General features: G+C 39.8%; 1 protein-coding gene across 1 annotated transcript; it reads right to left on the reverse strand.

Annotated features, from left to right (window-relative positions):
* Positions 1-928: 928 nt before the first annotated feature.
* adam28 (ADAM metallopeptidase domain 28) lies at positions 929-20,542 on the reverse strand. Its single transcript, XM_086169891.1, has 21 exons — positions 20,466-20,542; positions 17,982-18,070; positions 17,821-17,897; positions 17,357-17,435; positions 16,255-16,331; positions 15,104-15,287; positions 13,111-13,173; positions 12,870-12,941; positions 12,281-12,450; positions 11,376-11,457; positions 10,489-10,622; positions 9,391-9,568; positions 6,411-6,500; positions 5,466-5,661; positions 5,249-5,354; positions 4,998-5,154; positions 4,422-4,502; positions 4,250-4,343; positions 3,351-3,456; positions 3,209-3,272; positions 929-3,121 (listed from the first exon to the last, which is right to left on the reverse strand). The coding sequence occupies exons 1-21, from the start codon at positions 20,521-20,523 to the stop codon at positions 3,041-3,043; spliced, it is 2,238 nt and encodes a 745-aa protein (XP_086026017.1). The 5' UTR covers positions 20,524-20,542; the 3' UTR covers positions 929-3,040.
* Between the last annotated feature and the right edge of the window lie 461 nt (positions 20,543-21,003).

The raw sequence follows: 21,003 nt of genomic DNA on the forward strand, positions 1-21,003 counted from the left end.
ATCTCCGTATATATATATTGCCGTTATGTTCAGGACCTGGCCATTTAAAGTATTTGTATCTTTAAAAAAAAAAATGACGAATCCGTTGGATTCATGGTTTAAAGCTCAGGCTTTATTGGGTGAGCCATACAATATACTGACCTGGTAGGTCCCACACATATCTCACAGAATGTAAAAATAACTATTGTTCATCACACATCTTATAATAGCTGTAAAAAGGGGTAAAATCTATTCTGTTCTTGTCATGCCAGCTCATGAACTCTTTTACATAGATGTATCACTTGAAAGAAAAGAATAAAATTCAAATACAGTGTTTTGTGCTTGGTTTTTCGTCTTATTTGACTTATTGAACTATTCAAGTATTTGAAAGAAGTGCAATGATGACTATTTCGATGACTCTTAAGGTACTGTGGTCTGGAGAATCTTGACTGCATGGGAAATGGTCATCCAACTAATGTCATATTTAAATCTATTTTCATATCTTGGTGATTTCAAACTGACAATATAACCATGAATGTATTGAATTTTTGCCATTAAACTGATTCCAAGTGCCTTGAGCAGCTATATTATTGCAGGATAACCGTAGAAGAATTGCCCTTGTTCTTATCTCTCCTGCCCCCAAGTGGCCGAATACTAAACTTAAAAAAACAACTAGAAGCCTCACTAATGAAGACATTCATTCATTCATCCTTCATCCCTGTCCTGCACGAAGGGGTGTGGGGTGCTGGAGCCTATTCCTCCTGTCATTGAGCGAGAGGTTGGGTTCAATCCGGACCGATCGGCAATTGCTCACGAGGCCACAAATATAGACAAACAACCGTTCACTCACATACACATATTTGTGCGATTTAGAGTCTCCAATGTGGGAGGACTGGGACGAATGATTGAGTGGAGCAAAGAGTCAGCAGACAGACAGAATCAAGGCCGGTTTTCCGCATAGTATAGCTTTATTTTCCATCGACATGTTCCACATTTAACAATTTCATTTTACAGACATCACACCAAGAAGTCACTATCTCATCTCAGGCAGTTTCAGCAGGCTTGTTCATCAGTTTTAGTCCTTGTATGTGGTAGGTCAACCTGCTGGGTTTGCCATGATGAATTTTGAATAAGTGAGCTAATAAATACTTTCCCAACAAGCCACAGCATGGTAAGCAGCGTAATGAGTGCAAGAAAGCATGTTTTGTAAAAAAAAAAAAAGGTATACAGGACTGTCTCAGAAAATTAGAATATTAGGATAAAGTTCTTTATCTTCTGTAATGCAATTACAAAAACAAAAATGTCATACATTCTGGATACATTACAAATCAACTGAAATATTGCAAGCCTTTTATTATTTTAATATTGCTGACCATAGCTTAAATCTTAAGAAAACTCAAAAATCCTATCTCATAATATTAGAATACCATGAAAAAGTATTTTTTGTTTTTTTAATTGCATTATAGAAGATAAAGAACTTTATCACAATATTCTAATTTCCTGAGACAGTCCTGTATTTTGTTAATTCAAAATTTCACTCATGGCATCCTAAAAAGATCTACCAGCATGGTTTACAGAAGCACCAGTCGCTGAAGATGATAGGAGGGGTTTCAAACCCCCTAGGATTTGAAATTAGTGTAATACCCGACGCGTTGGCGCATTTCCACACAAACCTTCATTCACTATTTCCAAGTCTTCCGAAGTTAGCAGGTTATGCTGAATTATGTCACATGACATATTTGGAAAACTGAAAATAACTTCAATATGTGTTTTGCGTATTTTGTTTCGGAATCTGAAAAGGATACCACAGGAAACCTCTCGGGGGCTGATTTCTAGTCTGTTATTCTGGATTATGAGTGTAAATAGTCAGATGAATTTTCAGGCCGTGATCCCTAAAATGAAGTTATAGGGAACTTGAGACCGCCTGTTGTTAAATTAAAAAGACACACAACAGTTGTGCTGACTCGTGTAGTTTTTGCATATGTGTCTGTTCTCACACATAAATCTGAATACACCATTTCTTCTTAGACTTTTGGGTTTTTATCTGTTCCTTAACTGCATCGAAAAAGTAGACCCTCACGATTTTTAAATTTATCCAACCAACTTTTCTTATACTATATATGGCATGCGATTTTGAGGTCTTTTTTTTATAATTTTAATGTAATTTCTGGATCTTAGATCTAGAGCTGCAAAAAAAAAAAGATAGCTAGTAAATAAAATTCCCAATCCAAATCAATCTGAGATTTTTTTTGTATGACCTGAAGTACTTTCAGCAGAATTGTGGCTTTAAAAATTGCACCATTATTAATCTACAGCTCCATGCTAAAATGTACAAAACAGACATTTTGAATTCATATCAAAAGGTTAGGAATTATACAAAACTATAATGTAAACAGTTATGACAAGGTGGTAACATCATTGTAAATGTTAATTTAGGTTTAAACAAAATATATAATCATATCATACATATGATGAACTCTATTTGAGTCACTCAATAATATTTTCTGACATGGAAACCATGTGATATGCATTTTCCTGCACTTTTTCTGTAAAAAATAAGATAAAGGAACACGTATATAAAATGATGTGGCTCATATTTTGGGCCACAGCTACTGGCCCTCCTGATACAAATACAAATAAAAAAAAAAAAGCAACAAAATATTATAAAACAGAAAGTGCATCTTGAAAATAATTTGTTCGTGATACTTTTAAAGTATCGCATGTTTGCAAATACCCATGCTTAAAATAAATTGATTTACATGTTAAATAGATGTTTACAAGATACTAAATGCCCTTATTGTCACAACACTGAACACATTTCCTTGAAGTAAACGTGTGAATCTATAAATTATAACCCGGTGGCATCTCAAATGAATTTTCTTCCCCAATCTCTCCTTAGCTCTTTATATTTTTCTTTTGGCCATCGACTTTCATGGAGTAGTTGGGCCAAATGAGCTTCAAGTACTTCAGTTGGCCTGCAGTGGCAGTCAAAAGTGAAGTGATGGCTTGATAATTATGAAGAAGCATTAATAACCGCATTAATAACCCCAAGTGCAGCAATTTATCTCAGCATCCTGGGTTTGGGATTATTCCCCGCTGGAGGTGGAGGTGGTGGAGGTCCTTTTGGTCTTGGGAATACAGCCTGAAATTGATAGGGTTCATAAGTCATGGCTGCAACATATTTTCACTGAATAAGACCTTATACTGGACTTCTCATTTAGTCTATTACCTGGGATGGAGTGGAAACAGGCCCTCGCTTCACTCCAAAAGCTGCGTTGTTCATGGCTGAGTGACTGTGGTGAGAAAAGGCACATTTAATCCTTAGTAACAGTCAAACAACTAATGTGTGAGGGGGGATTAACGTTACTTACCTTGGTAACGTGTTTCTCTGGCGTTTCTTCCACACGAAGACCAGGGCAATTATCACCACAATCAACAGCACAAACAGGATGGACATTGCGATGGCAATGACTCCACCTGAAGAGATGGAAAAGTCGATTTACCCTCACCTCAGTATTTACGTATATTTCACAAGTTTAAACCTGCTTGGGTCCAAATCATCAAGCAAATCTAAAACCCTTCCTCCAGCAATTGTTCGTTCTTGTTTTTGCCCAGCTTCAGGTCATTTTTGCTTTTTTCCTGGTATATCCATGGAATAAATAAAACATTTCATTTAGATTATTTGTCAAGGGACTGCATAGAAAAACATGAATCCCCAATAATATTAATCCCGTCTCCATTCCTCTTCACCCTCTTCACCTCCGACTTCTCCGATGAGTCTTCCATCTTTGGATGCATCAACAATAATGAGGAGAGTACAGAGATCTGATCTCGTTCATTCATTCATTCATTCATATGATTCATTCATTTATTTACTTGTCCCCATTATTGGTTGTGTCTGGTTTACAACCATTCACTCTCTCATTCACACATTTGGACAATTATGGTCTCCAGTGAACCTGAAGCAGGTTTTTGGATTGTGGGAGGAAACCGGAGAACTCGCATGAAACTTACGCAGGCATGGGGAGAACATACAAACTACACAAAAAGTTCTGGAAATACACCAGGGAGTTTTTTGCCGGAGTAGCAGAAGTGCTAACCACTGTGCCATCGTGCACCGTTACAATCAATTATTTGTTAATAACAAATACATAGAAGGGATGATTCAATTGCTGCATCCAGCTGGAGTCACTATGCTGGATTAGATAGGCCTCTGAGCCAATATAAATATCACACATATTTGCGTTACAGTATTTGGACATGCGATTACCTTCAGGTAGAGCGCCCGAACTACTGTCCTTTGACTGGCAGAGAGGAGGCATCCAGCCAGGCTCACACTGACACTCATCCCTGTGATTACACACCTGAGTGACACAAAGCAAAGTGGGATGTTTAAAAAGTCGAAGAAGTCGCATTCAGTCCACTGGATGTTGTCGACTTACAGCATGGCCGGGACATTTTTCTGAGCAGTTTGCGTTCTTGTATGCGACCAGAAGATCAACGCACTCGTTCTGGCTGCAAACCTTTTGCAAGAAAATTCAAAAACAAAGAGTACATTTCAGTGTAGGTCACAGATGCATGTCAAGGATTCAGGATTCAGGCTGAGGTGGGCGTGTTAATATCACTCTCAAAAAGTTGGCCATTTATTGGTGTGGTATTTGGAAAAGTATATATGGACAGGAACGGGGTCAGTTCCTTTATTTACTCAGTTTCTGTTGAATTTGATAATAAAATCCTACAAAAAGGAAGCTCATTATATTTCTAAAATATGTTAAGTAATTTCAGAAATCCATCTCTTTGGATTCATACTTAAAAAAAAAAAAAATGAAATTTAAGGTATTTTTCTTCATGTTGTGTTTTTTTATGTTTTACAGCAATATTGCAATATATATTTCACTGTAGGTGATTACTGTGAAATAGACTTTTCGCATTCATGCCATCTTATATGCTTTGATAAACAAACACTTCATGTCAAATTTCGAATGGAGCAGTAAAGAAAACACCTATGGACTTTTTACCTTTCTGTCCCCGCACTTGGTGCCGGTGTCCACCTGGCCATAGTCCTTAGTGTAGTCCCCAAAGAAAGCTGCCTTGCAGTCACTGAACCTGACCATGCGGCCGTAGTTGGGGTTTGCCTTGCCATTGTGGCAGAACAACTTCCCACAGTACACGTCCCTGGCAGAGTTTCCAAAGGTCAGTGTTTTTTTTTCCAATTGGCTTCCAATATGTGTTGAAAAATGCAGATTTTGACAGCAAGTCTCAGACTTACTGTTTCTGACAGGGGATGAACGTGTCACTGGATGGACGTTTGCAGAAGGCATAGTAGGTCCCTCTGGTGTTCTGGTTGTAGCAGTACTCACGGGCCTCTATGGCACCTGGTCACATTAAATATGTATTTTTTTGTCCCAATCGCCAGATTATTTCCTGTTGGTTTGTTGCTCCGGATCAGTGATATTCATCAATGTATAGGCAAACGGTCGGCTCACCCTGTCCGTAGAGCCTGACGCACTGGTCTGGCCTCTGTGGGCATTGGCCATTGTAACAGTAGCCAAAGCCTTTGTCACACGGCAGGCCGTTGGTCACAAATACGTCCTCGGGGCAGGTCGGGTTTGTGCCGTCACAGTATTCTGCGAGATCGCATTCGTCCTGCTTGCTACGACACTCCTTGCTTCTGGGGAGGATCTGTGGGCCATCAGCGTACACAAATATGTGAACATACTTCGATGACTCACGCGTTGTGCTGTGTAAATAACCATCACATGTTTTATCAAGGTGAGGGTAGCTTAGTTATCTTGGGTTAGCAGGTATCACGTCAAATGCATTTGCGCAGAAGAAATCTTATTTTTTGTATCAGAAACTGTTTTTTTTTTCAGCTTTCACAATGAGCAATAGGATTTTAAACAGGGAATTGACGTTTTATGTTTAAACTAGAAATGATGATCAGGCAGAGAAACTTAAAATGTGATATGCATTTTTTTTTAAAGTGTTGACTATTTCAATAAACTAAAACAACTTTTGGAATTTTGTCACTAAAAGTCATTGGAGCTCCTCAGGTATCTGTAACCACTGGAGTTGTAGAAAATCAAACTGCCACAAGAGGACAGTATCACACACACTGACTGCTTAATCATGTTATAAAATTCAGGAAAAAGGAAGGGACAATTCTAAATGTCAACAATACAAATGGCGCCATATAAACACAAAATGTTTGCAATGAGCGGATGAGCTAAATCATGAGCGCAAACATATTACCAAAATTTATGATAGTCAATGGGATAGATTTTTACGGATGTTGTCATGAATTCAATGCAATAAGTACCTTTTTGCCGGATTAAAATAGTGATGAAATTCAATGACATGAAACAACTCTGTTGTGATTTTGGCCCATTTGAATCAAATTTGACTTGATTTGACTAAATCTTTTTTATTACCTTGCAGTTTTCACAGCACTCGCCTGCAGCACACTGGGCTGTCTCAGTCAGGCGGCAGGTGGTAGCGTTGCAACATGGATTCTGGCACTCCTGTGAAAACAATTCCAGGCCCAATTTTTTTCAAGGACAGGTTTTTTTCTTGTTTGCTTGTTTTGTCTGGTCGACTGTTTCATCAACGCTGAGGCAAGTTGAAACGTGGAGGGAAGGAGCGTTCACATTGTTGTGAGCACCCACTCTTCTAGTTTAACCTCCAAGATTAAGATAACCAACTAAACTCTTATTTCTGGTTTGCCTTGCTTGTTGAGGAAAAAGAATAATTGTGAAATCATCACTTTTGCTGCACGGTCTCAACTGTTTTGGATTCTACGATCATTTGCACTGAACACACAGATTCTTAGGCACTAGCACTCCCTCCCTAGAACATAAAATGTGAGGTGGAAATTTCACCGCCAGACAAATTGTTGAAATGAAGCCGCAACTTGCTGCAGATTTCACAACGAGCCCAAGCACATTTGCAGGTTTTCAAAATCTTTGACTGGAATGTCCCCTCGGCTGAATATCACATGTTGTTTTTTAGAAATCCTGACGTAAAAAACAGTTGAATGTATAAAAAGGGTCAGCAATGTACGCATGACTAATCCCAAAAGTGCCTTTTGGTTTAAAGCTGTACTTTGTCAGCCTCCCAAGCATGCAACAAAGTGAGTACTTCAAGGGGTTCCACAAAAATCCAGTTTTCTCAGAAATGTTTTGGTTCTTGTCTCATGGCCTCATTCTTGGGGCAATGTTTTAGCAAAAATATGCAAACTAAGGGACTGACAGGCTGCCGTTGGGCAGATAATATTAACAAAAGCTAGTACAGTACAGCGATGCTCCCAGATTCTTTGAAAGTTATGCACCTCTGCTACCACTTGCACGTCCTCTAAATGTTTTATTGTTGCCTCATTAACTTGAAAAATTCTTGGCTCATACACAAATATGTTGTTGTTCGCAATAACACAGACATAAACACTAAGTACATGACAACACTGAAACAAACTGTCTTATATCCACCTTATATCCTCTTTGGAGGATTGACTGATGTTACAACTTGACAATGTTAATATAAATGGTGCCATAAATACATGATATATTTTGCAATGAGCTGGTGATCTAAATTATTGGTGCCAGTATATCACATCTGAAATTTGATGGGGGAGGATTTGGACTGATGTTGTCATGAATTGAATACTATTAATTACCTGTTTGTCATATTACACTGTCAAGCTATGTGATCTATTAGGTCTTTTTCTTCTCCTTTTGCCTTTTCCCTTCAGGGATCACCACAGCAAATCAATCCTCTCCATTTAACCCAATTCTGTGTATCTTCTTCTCTTGCAACTAACTTCATATCCCCTCTCACTACGTCCATAAATCTCCTTTCATTCTGGCTGATAGTCTTCTATCGCATAGTACCCCTGACACTTTCACCCTCTTTTCCACACTCTGCTGCTCTGAACTGTTGAACCCAAGCACCGGAAATCCTCCAACTTCTTGATCTCCATGCTCTGTAGCCTCACCGTTCCATCCGGGTTCCTCTTATTCACACACATACACTCCGTCTTGCTGTGACGAAGCTTCATTCCTCTCCTTTCCAGAGTATACATCCACCTCTAGATGTTCCTCAACCTGCTCTCCGCTCTCACTACAGATCACAATGTCATTATGCAAACATCATGGTCCATGGATATTCCTGTCTAACCTCATCCATCAGCCTGTCCATCACCACTGCAAAACAAGAAGGGGCTCAGAGGTGATCCCTGATGGAGTCCCACCTCCGCCTTGAACTTCTCTGCTACCCCTATAGCACACCATACTACTGTCTCACAGCTAGCATACATGTCCTGCACTAGACTAACATACTTCTCTGCTTCCTCTCTTGGCACTCTGTATTATGCTTTTTCAAGGTCAACAAAAACACAATGCAACTCCCTCTGGCCTTGTCTGTACTTCTCTATTAGCATTCTCAAAGCAAATACTGCATCTGTAGTACTCTTTCTAGGCATGAAGCCATACTGCTGTTCACAGATGCTGACTTCTGCTCTCAGTCTAGTTTCCACTACTCTTTCTCATGACTTAATTGTATGGCTCATCAACTTTATCCCTCTATAGTTGCCACAATTTTGCGTATCCCCTTTATTCTTAAAAATAGGCACCATCACACTTTGTCTCCATTCTTCAGGCATCTTCTCACTATCTACGATCCTGTTGAATAATCGAGTCAAAAAATCTACCGTACCAATATTCAACATCCCTACTCTCAGTTCCAGACACTTGCCTTTCCTCTTCTCTCTCTGCTTTCTTCCTCCTCACCTTCTTTGATCTACAGTCACCCAGTTTCCATTTTTTCCCTGTAGGTCATCGTTGTTGTTCACCCGGGCCTCGACTGATCAAGTGTGAGATTATTAGGTTTGATTTGCACGTTTGGTTTTTGCAAAATTTTTCTGCTGGATGCCCTTCCTTATGCAACCCTCTGCAATTATCGGGGCTTGGGATTGGCTCAGGGAAACACTGGCCTGGCACCCTGAGGCTGCTTGTTCTATATGTTCTATTTGGTCATTTGTTTCACATTACAAATAAGAGAATGGAAGTATTCAAACAAAATTTCAATAAATTTTGCCAGTACTCTATTATAAAAAAATATCTACAGTATTTTCAGTATATAATATAGTATACATATGAATGGTGGAAATGAAGGTTTAAAGAAATAATCATTATGTTACAGATTTGGTTACAGATATGTACAAAATGATCTAATGATCTACAATGCACAATTGCAATAAAGTTTGCAATTTAAGACTTTTTAGACAGTTTGTTGTTTGTAGTTGAAGTTGTGTCACACACACAGAAACACAAAACCGGGTCCTCAAACTACAGTCATGCAATTCCTGATTGTACTCAAGGAATACATGATACAAAATGAAATTTCATTGAGTGTATTTACCTCCACTGTTCCGCAGTCGCACTGCTCTCCTCTCTCGACGAAGCCATTCCCACAGGTGGAGGGAGGTATCAGCTTCATGTAGTCCGGCATGTTCAACATGCAGCTGGGATTGCGATCGGTCATATATCGATCATACTGGTTGCTGCTGCAGCTGCTGAAGCTACGAGGCACATCCCAGCTGGGAGACACATATTGTCATATTGACATATATTGTCAGTTTGCATAAGAACAGCGATGTCTTGTCTAACCACCTTTATGAAAACAAAACATTTGGAAGTACTTGTAGCTCTGGGTTTGACGTGAAAACCGAATCATGATTTTGTAAATGCGAGATTATCAGTGCTTTTTGGGCTCCAAAGTCTGAGGTGAATGTAACAGCATCTGTCATTAATGGAGTAGCCTTATCGTTCATCAAAATCCAATGATGAAATCCTGTCTCTCCCACATCAGAGGATGACAAGTGGTCAACCTGGTCAACTCCAGCAGCTAGTTTTACTTCTGTTCTTGAATTTTCTTCCCTCTTCTGTACTTATTTGTGTTTCTTCTGTACTTATTGGAATAAGAGGAACCAACTGAGGTTGCATCCTTGTTCTGGAAAAACTATAAACTAGTTTAACTTGTGTTTGTTTCTGTCCTGTTTTATTACATTTTGTATTCTCTTTGCCTGACTTCCTCGGATGGAGATGTTGATATGACTACCCTCAGGTGGTGGCAGCGGTCTTGCATGTCATCTAGCTATTTTTGTGTGTATCACTGTTTGTGAATCTTTCTGCAATTAACAGAACTTAATCTTTTTTTGACTATCATTGTGTGACAGGTCGAAATGTGTGACCAGGGTTGTTTTGTATTTAGGCAAACACTCCTTGTTTGATTCACAATAATTGTTCAATACTTGAAGGTTAAAACTTTCTTTTCAAATACTTTCAGTCCCGGCATGGGAGAAGCCATGGCGGGAGAATGAAGCAGGGATCAAAAAGTTGGTTTATTATAATGTTGCTCGAAGTAACCCGAGGGGATATGAAACTATTACTTTTGCTGCAGACCAATCACAAGAAACATCTCAGGTGATCAACTAAAGGTCGACTAGTGCATTCTTACCTGAGGGCAGCAGCCATGATGCAGCTGCTCCCTGAACAAGCACAAGCACTGGAGTCATCATGGTTCATCCCCAGATTATGGCCCATTTCATGGGCCAGCGTTGCTCCCACTGCAATGGCCCGGTCATTGTGATCCTGAGATGTTAAAAACATCCGAGGCAAATATTTCAGCTCATGCGGTGGTCGTTGACAAAGATTTAAAACCTCCTTGTTTTAGTAAGTCTTTATTTTGCTTCTTGTCCAGCATTTGGGCCAAAAGGTTTTTCATAACTCTTGATGTAAGGTGCATGACTCACCACAGGAGTTTCAAAATATTCATGTGGGAAAAAAAAAGCCTTACTGCAAAGGATTCAGCTGACACTTATTGCAAAACACAAGTGGTTTGTTCAAGTTCAACATTTTTTTTGACAAGACAGAAGACCCAGTCAGCCTTTATTGGTGTTGCTTGTTCCCCCTTGTGGTTCAATACCTTATCCTTCATTTCAGTCTTCAGCTAAACTAGACGCTCTGTTAAGTGTTTCTTAAAAGCTACTGGGATGCATTTTGAAAATCCTTTAAAGAAATGCTCGGAAATAAATGGTTTAAAGAAAGAAGAGCTGTCACTGTTAGCCTTATCTGGTTCTTTATTCAAGATATATTGAGGGACCCTATGTTTTGCACAAAGGGAAAAGACTCATTCTGTGCTAACACTTACTTTGATTTCATTTCTGTAAACAGGAACTTTGTTAATGTTTCAACCAAAACCACCAGAGTCAAAAATCATGGATAGCTGAACGGCATGATTGTCATGCTTCAATTTTTGAATTGTAGGGTAAACATTTTGATTCAAGGTGGAGAGTAAGAGGTGCGGTTATAGCATTTAGAGAACGTCTCCTTGGAGCACCTCACCTGCACTACTCCCACGGAGTTATCAGAGCACATAGTCCCAATAAAAGCCAGTCCCACGGTGGCCCCCTCAAAGTCGATACCACTAAAAGAGCAACAGAATGGGAACCAATTATCAAATGTAGCAAAATCATCCATCCAACTACCTGTCCATCCACCCACCCATCCGTCCGTCCATACATCTGCATAAATTGATGACGCTCTACAAATAGGAAATGGGATGAGAATGTGTAATCAAATTGCTAAATAGCCTTATTGCCTTCATCCATCTATCCATCTTGTCATTATATCATTCATGAACACCAAATCTTTTTCTTAATGAGCAAAAAAATGCACACTTGGATGCTTTATGGGAGTGTAACAGCACGCAGAGATTTTCATTTATTACATACCTCGCTATTAAGGTCAAGTTCCAGCAAGTTTTGGGGTGGAAGAAACACGAAACTTTAAATTGCCTAAACACTACACATCAATTATCGCTGTAGTTTTTTTTAAGCACTCCAGCATATGGACAGAGGAGGAAAGTTTAACTACGATTGAAAACAAACAATCAGGGGGCTGGCTTTGTTTCACTGATCTTTTGATGGTTTTGCAAACATTTTGATTTTAATGACGCTTTTCATTCAGTCATTAATTTTTAACCATGCAGTCTTGTATAGAATGTGACAAGTTGCGTGTGAATTTTTGTGCATTTTGGATTTGTGAAACAGCTCCTAAACTTACCTCTACAGTAACACTTTTATTGCTTCTGCTGGCGGCTTAATTATGAAGCTCAACAACATGCCAACTTTTTTTTCCAAGAATGACAACACTGAGGAGGAGTCATTACTTAAACATCTGATTGCATGGAACAACCACATGGAGACATTTCAAGACAACTCGATACCTCTGATGAAAATCTCCCAAACCTGATGAGGTGTGCGTTGTCATGTTTAATCCTCTTAACCAGCTCAGAGTTCCTCCACTTCAAAAAGGCTCCGAGGTTGGCACCCGCCGGTGGGGTCACAGAGATCAAGTCACGATTGGACCAGATTTCCAAACCCACCAATGCAATGAAGGTCCTCAGGGGTTTGTAAACCTGTGAGCAACAGGTGCGGAAAAGCAACACAGGAAGTATAATTGCAGCTGATTTTGAACACAATGTCCTTGATATATCAAGATAACCTTGATGCCGACTGGGGATGTCGACTGAATCTAAATCCAAAGTAACCAATATTTTTTTATATTACTCACAGACTTGTGATGTGAATAATAAACACAATAAATCAAATTATGAAAATGAGTCTGTTCCTCAGGTCTCTGACCATCTATAAGCATGCTGCCAAATTACCAAAACTTAGGGGCATAGGCTATTTGTGTAAGGTACAATGGCCCACACCCAACTTCAAATCGGTAGTTTTGAACATCTAAAAGAGATCATCTTGTGTTCAACTGAAGGTACTAACTGAAAGGCCTTCAACAAAGCTTTGGGTTAAATTTGCATCAGCAATGACTCACAATGTTTACAAAGTTGACAATTTCAAATATCCTAGATCGTAGCTTCTTCTGATCTTGGCCCAGCTTCTTGTACTGAAACAACATGTAAACATGGTTAGTGTGAGGACTAAACTGAACATTACTTCATCAAAAGTATGATCAACCATGATGAAACCAAAATGTATGAAATTTGCAACTTTTCTAGTGAGCCAGCCTGCCAAAGAAATTTCTGGTTTTCGGAGTAATTTTTCATCCATCTTACCTCACGGTTATCAGCAACAAGATAGAGCTCAATGAATTTCTGCTGGTAGATAAGTCCTGTCGCCTGAAATATAAGGAAATAATAGTTATCAGATGAAGATAGTGTCTCTCTGTGCCAGCCTCGGGGGGGGTATGTGATAGTGTTTGCCTGAGCCAGTCCCAAGCCCGGATAAATGCAGAGGGTTGCGTACGGATGGGCATCGGGCGTAAAACCTTTGCCAAAACCAGGCAAAAGGCAAAAGGCAAAGGCAAAACAAAGGGTGTACGATGACTTGTATGCTCTGTTTGAGAGATAAAGATGGAAAGGATGTACAGCAGGTCAGAGTGATACAGAGGGAAATGTATTGAAAAATGCTAAAAGAGTAATGGAACAATGGAAAGAGTACTTTGAAGAGCTGATGAATGTGGAAAATGAAAGAGAGGCAACTGTAGAGGAGGTGACAATTGTAGACCACAAGTAGCACAGATTGGTAAAAGTGAGGAAGGCACTGAACAGGATGAAGAGTGGAAAGGCAGTTCCTGATGATATATCTGTGGAGGTGTTGAAATGTTTAGGAGAGGCAGTAGTAAAGTTTCTGACTAGATTATTCAGCAGGCTCTCAGAGAGTGAGAAGACATCTGAAGAATGGAAAAGATGTGTGATTGTTCCCATTTTTAAGAATAAGAAGGATGTGCAGAATTGTGGCAACTATAGAGGGATAAAGTTGATGAGTCATACAATGAAGTTAAAGGAAAGAGTAGTCAGCCAGCATCTCTGAACAGCAATATGGCTTCATGCCTAGAAAGAGTACTACAGATGCACAAGTTGCATTGAGAATGCTGATAGAGAAGTACAGAGAAGTACAGAGAAGGCCAGAGGGAGCACATTGTGTTTTTGTAGATCTAGAAAAAGCATAAGATAGGGTGCCGAGAGAGGAACTCTTGTATTGTATGAGAAAGTCTGGAGTGGCAGAGAAGTATGTTAGTCTGATGCAGGACATGTATGCCAGCTGTGAGACAGTAGTGCGGTGTGCTGTAGGGGTAACAGAGAAGTTCAAGGGAGGTGGGACTCCATCAGGAATCAGCTCTGAGCCCCTTCTTGTTTGCAGTGGTGATGGACAGGCTGACAGATGGTCCATGGTCTCCATGGACTATGATATTTGAAGATGACATTGTGATCTGTAGTGAGAGCAGAGAACGGGTTGAAGAAAATCTAGAAAAGTGAAGGTATGATCTGGAAAGGTGAGGAATGAACGTTTGTCACAGCAAGACAGAGTATTTGTATGTGAATAAGAGGAACCCAGGTGGAACGGTGAGGCCAAAGGGAGTGGAGATCAAGAAGCTGGAGGATTACAGGTACTTGGGGTCAACAGTCCAGAGCAGCGCAGAGTGTGGAAAAAAGGTGAAGAGACAGTTTCAAGCAAGCTGGAATTGGTGGAGAAAAGTGTCAGGGGTACTATGTGATAGAAGACTATCAGGCAGAATGAAAGGAAAGGTGTACAAGACAGTGGTGAGACCAGCGATGGTCTATGGACTAGAAACAATTTTAATGTCGAAAAGACAGGAGGCAGAGCAAGAGGTTGCAGAAATGAAGATGCTAAGGTTCTCTTTGGAAGCGACCAGGGTGGATAGGATCAGGAATGAGTCTATCAGTGGTACAGCTCATGTTAGATGTTCAGACTGAGATAGTTTGGTCATGTACAAAGGAGGGATAGTGAATATATTGGTAGATGGATGCTGGAATTGGGGCTGACGGGCAGGAAGTTTAGAGGAAAACCAAAGAGAAGAGTTATGGAAGTAGTAAGAGAGGATATGATGGTAGTTGGTGTGAGAGAAGAGGATATAGAGAATATGGTTGGATTGAGAAGGTTGATTTGCTGTGGCGACCCTTGTAGGGAAAAGCCCAAAGGAGAAGAAAAGAAGAAGATGAAGATAGTGCCTTTTCAGATTGCTATGTAAGCACAACAGTTGACATTTGTTGACAGATTCACTGCATTTGTGTGCGAATGTGTTACCCCTGATCTGGAGCGACTGCGGCTTGTTGGAGGCTCAAAATCAGTGCTCCAGGTGAAGTTGGTGACGCCGCAGACAGCTGGTGTGAAGTTCTGGTCATTGAATTTGATCACTGCATGATCCCCTTCGCCATCACTGGAGAGGGGCTCGATCAGATATCTCTGGGCAGACGTCCTAAAATAACCCCTGAACCAGGATCCACACGATTAGTTTGACATTTCACAATCAAACACCTGCATGTTGTTTTTGACAAAATAGCTGAATGGATTCTTGTACACCAAGTACCCATTTATTAAAAAAACCTTTTTACATCTAAAGTAGGTGATGTGACATTCTTTTTTTCACTGACATTTTCAGTGAGCAGTTGTATCATTAATTAAGCAGTATATCTGTTAGAGCTGTAATGTTGGCCTAACCCTGCTTTTTACTGCAGTTTGTTTGTTATATATTTTCACTGAAACTAAAAAATGCACAGTATAAAATATTTTCTATATTAAAAAGAATCTTGGCAATGCTGCTGCAGCATCCACGCACTCCTACAGTTATGAAACATTTAAAGGTTTTCATGTTTTCACACTGTTTTCCTATAAAACAAACACTATATTGAAATTATGACACAGGAGAACAAGCTGGAAGCAGCTTTATATTTAATTGTATCTCACATTAGAACCAAACTGTTGGTTTTGTCGTCGGACAAAGGAGATGTGGCTGTCTGCAGTCATTCATGGCATGTTGAGCTTTTTGTTAAAGCTTCAGGCTCCACAATTTTAACCTGATATTCAAAATGAAACTTTTTATTTAATAAGATCAATAAGGCTTTATCAACTTGTGCCCTTCAAGAACCATAATGGCGAATTAATAATAATAATAAAAAACTAAAAAGGATCCTTGAGTGTTTGTAGGTACTATATTGTAAAATCTAAAATTCCACAAGCTTATTAATAATATACAATATTTTAGATTTTTGAATTTGGTGCTTCTGACAGGGACTGATCTTGGTTATATATAATATCTAGGTAAAAATGGAACATTAAAAATGAAACCATTTTAATGACATAAAATACTAAAGCTACTGGATGGAACAATAATGGTTTTGTATTATATATTTGCATATTAATGGGTGGCTTAGGAGTAGGATGTTGCATCCGCTCACCTGATTCCATCACAGGTGCTGATGCTAGCAAACGATTCTTTTTCATTTAAAATTCTCCCGTGATAGTAGCAGTGATCCTGAAAAAGATGAAGACAAAAAAATGAGGTCATTCATCATTCATTACTTGTTCAAGGCCGGTTGGATGATGTTGACTCAGATCTCAGCTTGCACCCAAATGGTGGACCCAGGCTGGACGGGGTATATAATCTCCTCTATGTGCCTGGGCCATCCATGGGGCATATTTCCAAGAAGCATTCTTATAAGACGTCCCAACCACCCGAGTTGACCGAGTTGTCTCTCTCCCAACCTTTGGTTTATAATCAACGGGTTTTACGGTATTTACAAGGCCTCTGATTTGAAGCTGCTGATTCTCATCCCCTCCGCTGTGTACTCGGCCCCAAACCCCAACCACTTGAAATTAAATGTGTCTGAGGTTGTGCCAAAAATGCGGACAGCTCTCCCGACAGTTCTAAAGATAACGGATGGCTCATAGTGGCTGCCTGGGGCCTTATTAGCACCTCCCACAGAACAACCTATGAGTTATGGTTATATGACTTCTCCATATCTACAAAAGCACATGTAGCGAAGATTAGCAAACTCCCATGAACACTCTGGGAACCTTGCAAAGAGGTTGTCCACTGTTCAACGACCCGGACCATTATTCCTCTTGAATTAAGTTTCAACAATTGGTTGGAGTCTCCAGTAGCATTCCATAGACATTCCCCAAGAGACTTGGTAGGTTGATCCCCCTATAGTTGGAACACACTGTCTGGTCCTGTTTTGAAAACAAATAGGGGCTCACCATCCCTGACTGCTATTACCCAGGCACTGTCCTTGTTTGGCCCCCATGCAGCATTGAATAAGTGTGTCAGCCTCGACAGCTGGGCAATGTCCAGTAACTTCAACATTTCCGGATTTATCACATCCACACCTGGTGCCAATGACGGGCACCCTTGTTGGCGCCTTTGTTGGCCACCCAAAATACGTGGTACCTCAACCTGATGTCTCTTTCTGTGGGCGGTTGATCATGTTGTTTATTGGGACTGTGCCTTTGACAAGGTTTCCACCGATAAATCCGGAAGTGAAATGACAAATAGCTTACGATATCATTTGGGGTTGAGGTCACTCGTGTCCCGTCTTCTCGGTAGTGTGTCTCAGTGTAGTCTTTGGTGAGTAATTCCCTTATGATACAAAGATATAAAAATAACAGTTGTCGTAATAAGAGTTTGCAAGGAGGCTTCTCTAAAATGTTAGCATGTTGGGAAAAAAAGACGCTGTGGCTGAAAACCAAGTAGTTACTGATTTCTTCAGTAAGCACTTTTAAAGAGGAGTTGAAACAGGAACATGTTGGTCAAACATTGTCTAGACTAGAATTATTTGTTTTGTCAATGACTAATCACTAATCCAGCGCCACATGCTCTCACCAAACTCCCCAGCACTGTAGTGCTGCAAGCTTTTCCATTATCAAAATTTTCAATTGTCATTGTGCAGGCACAGTGAAATTTTGCGAAGATTAGAAATTTACTTTATAGCACCAAGTGCTATACAAGTGCAGCGAAAACATACTCATTTTTCTCAAGATGCATGACAATGTCTTTTCCTTCCACTTTCATTGCAAACTGAATCATCTCTGGTCTGATGTTCTGCAGGGGAGAAACATAGTATCATTACAAATTCACCCAAACTAATACATTTGCTAAAGATTGATATTTGGAGAAAAGTCGTACCTCTGCATGTCTCTTTCTGACTGAGTGAAGTTGTACGGGTCGAACCACCTCATAATCCTTTGCCTCATGAAACTCACTCTTGTGGCTCTCTGGAAAGATTCAATACATCATTTAATTAAGTGGTTTTGTTGTAAATGTTTTCTTCCTGCAACTTGCTACTTCGGTTTCGACAGACCAGGACTAATATTTGTAATTTCTAGCCCCAATATTGTTAATATAAGCTCTTTTCTCAGGTTTTGCTCCCTCACAACATCGAACCGATAGTGTGGAAACTGAATGACAGTCCATCTATACTTCCTTCATCCTTCCTGCATGTAAACCTACCCAGGCAAGAACCTTGTTTTGATTGCACAGCAGATACTTTGACCATGGTAAAATTCCATCACTTTTTTATTTCATTTTATTTGACGATTAATTGGAATATGACGTTATATGATACTACTTCGCAATGATTTAACCTTCCAAACCTTTTCCCCATTAAACATTACCTGTGTCTTGTTACTGAACGTCACAGTTAAGTAAAGAATGTGTGTACTTTGGCAGAAGTTTGACACAATGGAAGAAAGATACACCACAACAAACAGAGCCTGATGCATAGTAAAACAATTGTTTCTACTTTTGTTTCTGTAGTTTCTGGCAGGGATTTGATTCCCAGCTGATTGTGGACAATACACTTCCAGAACTCCAGTCAGAAACTGAGCAATTATTTATTTAGACAACTTGCAAATCCTTTTGATGGGACAATGTGGGAGGGCAGCCTACGGTATAGTCCTTACAGAACAAATGCAATATATGGGTAGGCGTCAGTCATTACACACTTACTGTGTGCACATTTGTGAACCGGAAATGGGGCATCCAACTGATAGCAGACTTTTTCATTCCACATACACACGCACGTGTGCACACGCACTCGCACTCACACACACATACAAACGCATGTGCAAAAATCATAGACTTTAATCTGCTAGATGCTGCAGTGACATGATAAGAAAACATGTGTGTCATAAAACTCAACATCAACAGTCTTCAGGAGTGATCCAGCAACTGTTATAATCAGTTAATCAAAAACGCAAAACAAACAAACCAAAAAACAAATCACACACAACATGCGCTGGTGAAACTGAACTAGTTTCTTCCTGCGCATGGAAATGAAAAGGAGAAGATGGAGAGGTGATACATGGTCTAGTGACTGATTTTTGCAATATCTCTTTATGGTTGACAGCATTTTTGTATGAAATAAGTTATGGGAATTGTACCTTTATCTAATTATGCTGTTGTCATACAATTGAGCATATTTCCTTCCAGACATCTTTGTCTCATCTTTTATTCATACTGTGATCGTGGTTGGCTTGAAATATGGCAAAGTCTCATGAAGAACTTATGGATTTCAAGCATACAGTATTTTTAAGCTTAAAGGGTGGAAAAGAACTTACTTCATCATTTGTTTCACAATTTAAATTTCTCATTAGATCATCTGATTTCTGTCTGAAATTGTTTGCTCCATCCATCCATCCATCCATCCATCCACCCATCCGTCCATCCCTCCATCCATCCATCCATCCATCCATCCATCCATCCATCCATCCATCCATCCATCCATCCATCCACGCAAGAGTAGATTGTCCACTGATGACGCTCCTCAAACAGGACATGGTATGAGGATATGTAATGCAATTGCCAAATAGCTTTGTCACCTTCTGCTGATCCACGATGAAGACAAATGGACTTGGGCAACCATCCTATGAGTAATTATGGGACTGTTTTTCTCTTGAGAAATCCTATCAGTAATCTTGGATGTGCCATGGAGTTTCTGTTTTCACCTTCCGTTCTCAACCACCTAAATTTCTCCCTCGTATTCACTCATAGGTCCTGTTTCTGTTTCTAGACTTCTATTATTTTTTCTATTCAATCATTCCAAAGATTTCTCGAACAGCGTCAAACTTTGTTTCAACAACTAAGGCCGCACCCCATATTTTGTCATTTTTTTCACGACTTATCTTTGCGTTCACTCACCAAACTCCTGACCTCATCAAATCCTGACTGTATCAGAGAGCATATTTCCTGGGTCAAGTGCAAATGACCAAGTGAGTCACCAGATACAAAGCAGCACCTGAGTGAGTTTCCTCAGTTATGATCTACAGTCCATCTTTCAAAGTGTGTCCACATACTGTATGTTGGCATTACGTTGCACGTAGCCTTTAGTACTCCATATACTAGCTTCAACTGATTCAATGTATTGATAATAAAAAAAACACACATAAATAAATCATATATATATGCGTGTGTATATGTGAAATGATGTTAGCCCAGGTGCAAAATTTTTTAAATCTATTTTTTTATACCCAACCAAATTATTTTGAGTTATTGTAAGTGAAAGTCTAAACACAACTCAAAGTGCTTTGAAGGACCAAGGGGAGAATAAATCTGCACTTTAGTCATTAATTAGACATTACACAGAGGAGGTAACAGTATCAAGTGACTTACCTGAGGGCTTGAGCTGTTCACCTAGGATGAGGACCCACAATAGAAGTGAATGCGTCATTGTCCAAGTGCAGACTGTCACTGTAACACAGTACAGTGTTGCTCTGACCGGGCTGGGCTTTATATCCACACCTAGGCGCAGCGAAGCCACACCTTTGCCTGCCTTCCTTAACCTGTCAGAGCAACTTCCTTCTTGAGATCAAAATCCCCACACGCAACTGGCCTGAACACGCCCCCACTATTGACAAGGAATGCAGGAAGCATTCTGGGCTAAAGCAATACTTTGTATACTCTTAAACTAGTGTACCGCTTCTTCTTTCTTTTTTTAATTTAATGCGCAAAGCAATAATTTTGAAGTTCAACATATGTGGTATTCACATAGTCACACACTAAGTTCCACTTACATGACTCCTTCTTCTTCTGCTACCACATCGCAAATTTCACAACTTTTTGTTGAATAAAGTCATTAAGCTTGAGGTCCATTTGCAGCAGCTTTGAGGCCACCCTCACCCACACTGGAGTCAGTGCAGAGAGAAGCGTC

This window comes from Fistularia commersonii, chromosome 22, assembly GCF_037954325.1.
Source record: "Fistularia commersonii isolate RoL2024-O1a breed Wild chromosome 22, RoL_Fcom_v1.0, whole genome shotgun sequence".
NCBI classification, from domain to species: domain Eukaryota; kingdom Metazoa; phylum Chordata; class Actinopteri; order Syngnathiformes; family Fistulariidae; genus Fistularia; species Fistularia commersonii.

Coding starts and splice junctions, on each gene's coding strand:
- adam28 (XM_086169891.1), bottom strand. CDS start 20,523: ATGACGCATTCACTTCTATTGTGGGTCCTCATCCTAGGTGAACAGCTC. Junction 12,451..12,869: donor TTGTCAACTTTGTAAACATT/GTGAGTCATTGC, acceptor TGTTGCTCACAG/GTTTACAAACCCCTGAGGAC. Junction 5,662..6,410: donor AGTGCTGTGAAAACTGCAAG/GTAATAAAAAAG, acceptor GATGGCCCACAG/ATCCTCCCCAGAAGCAAGGA.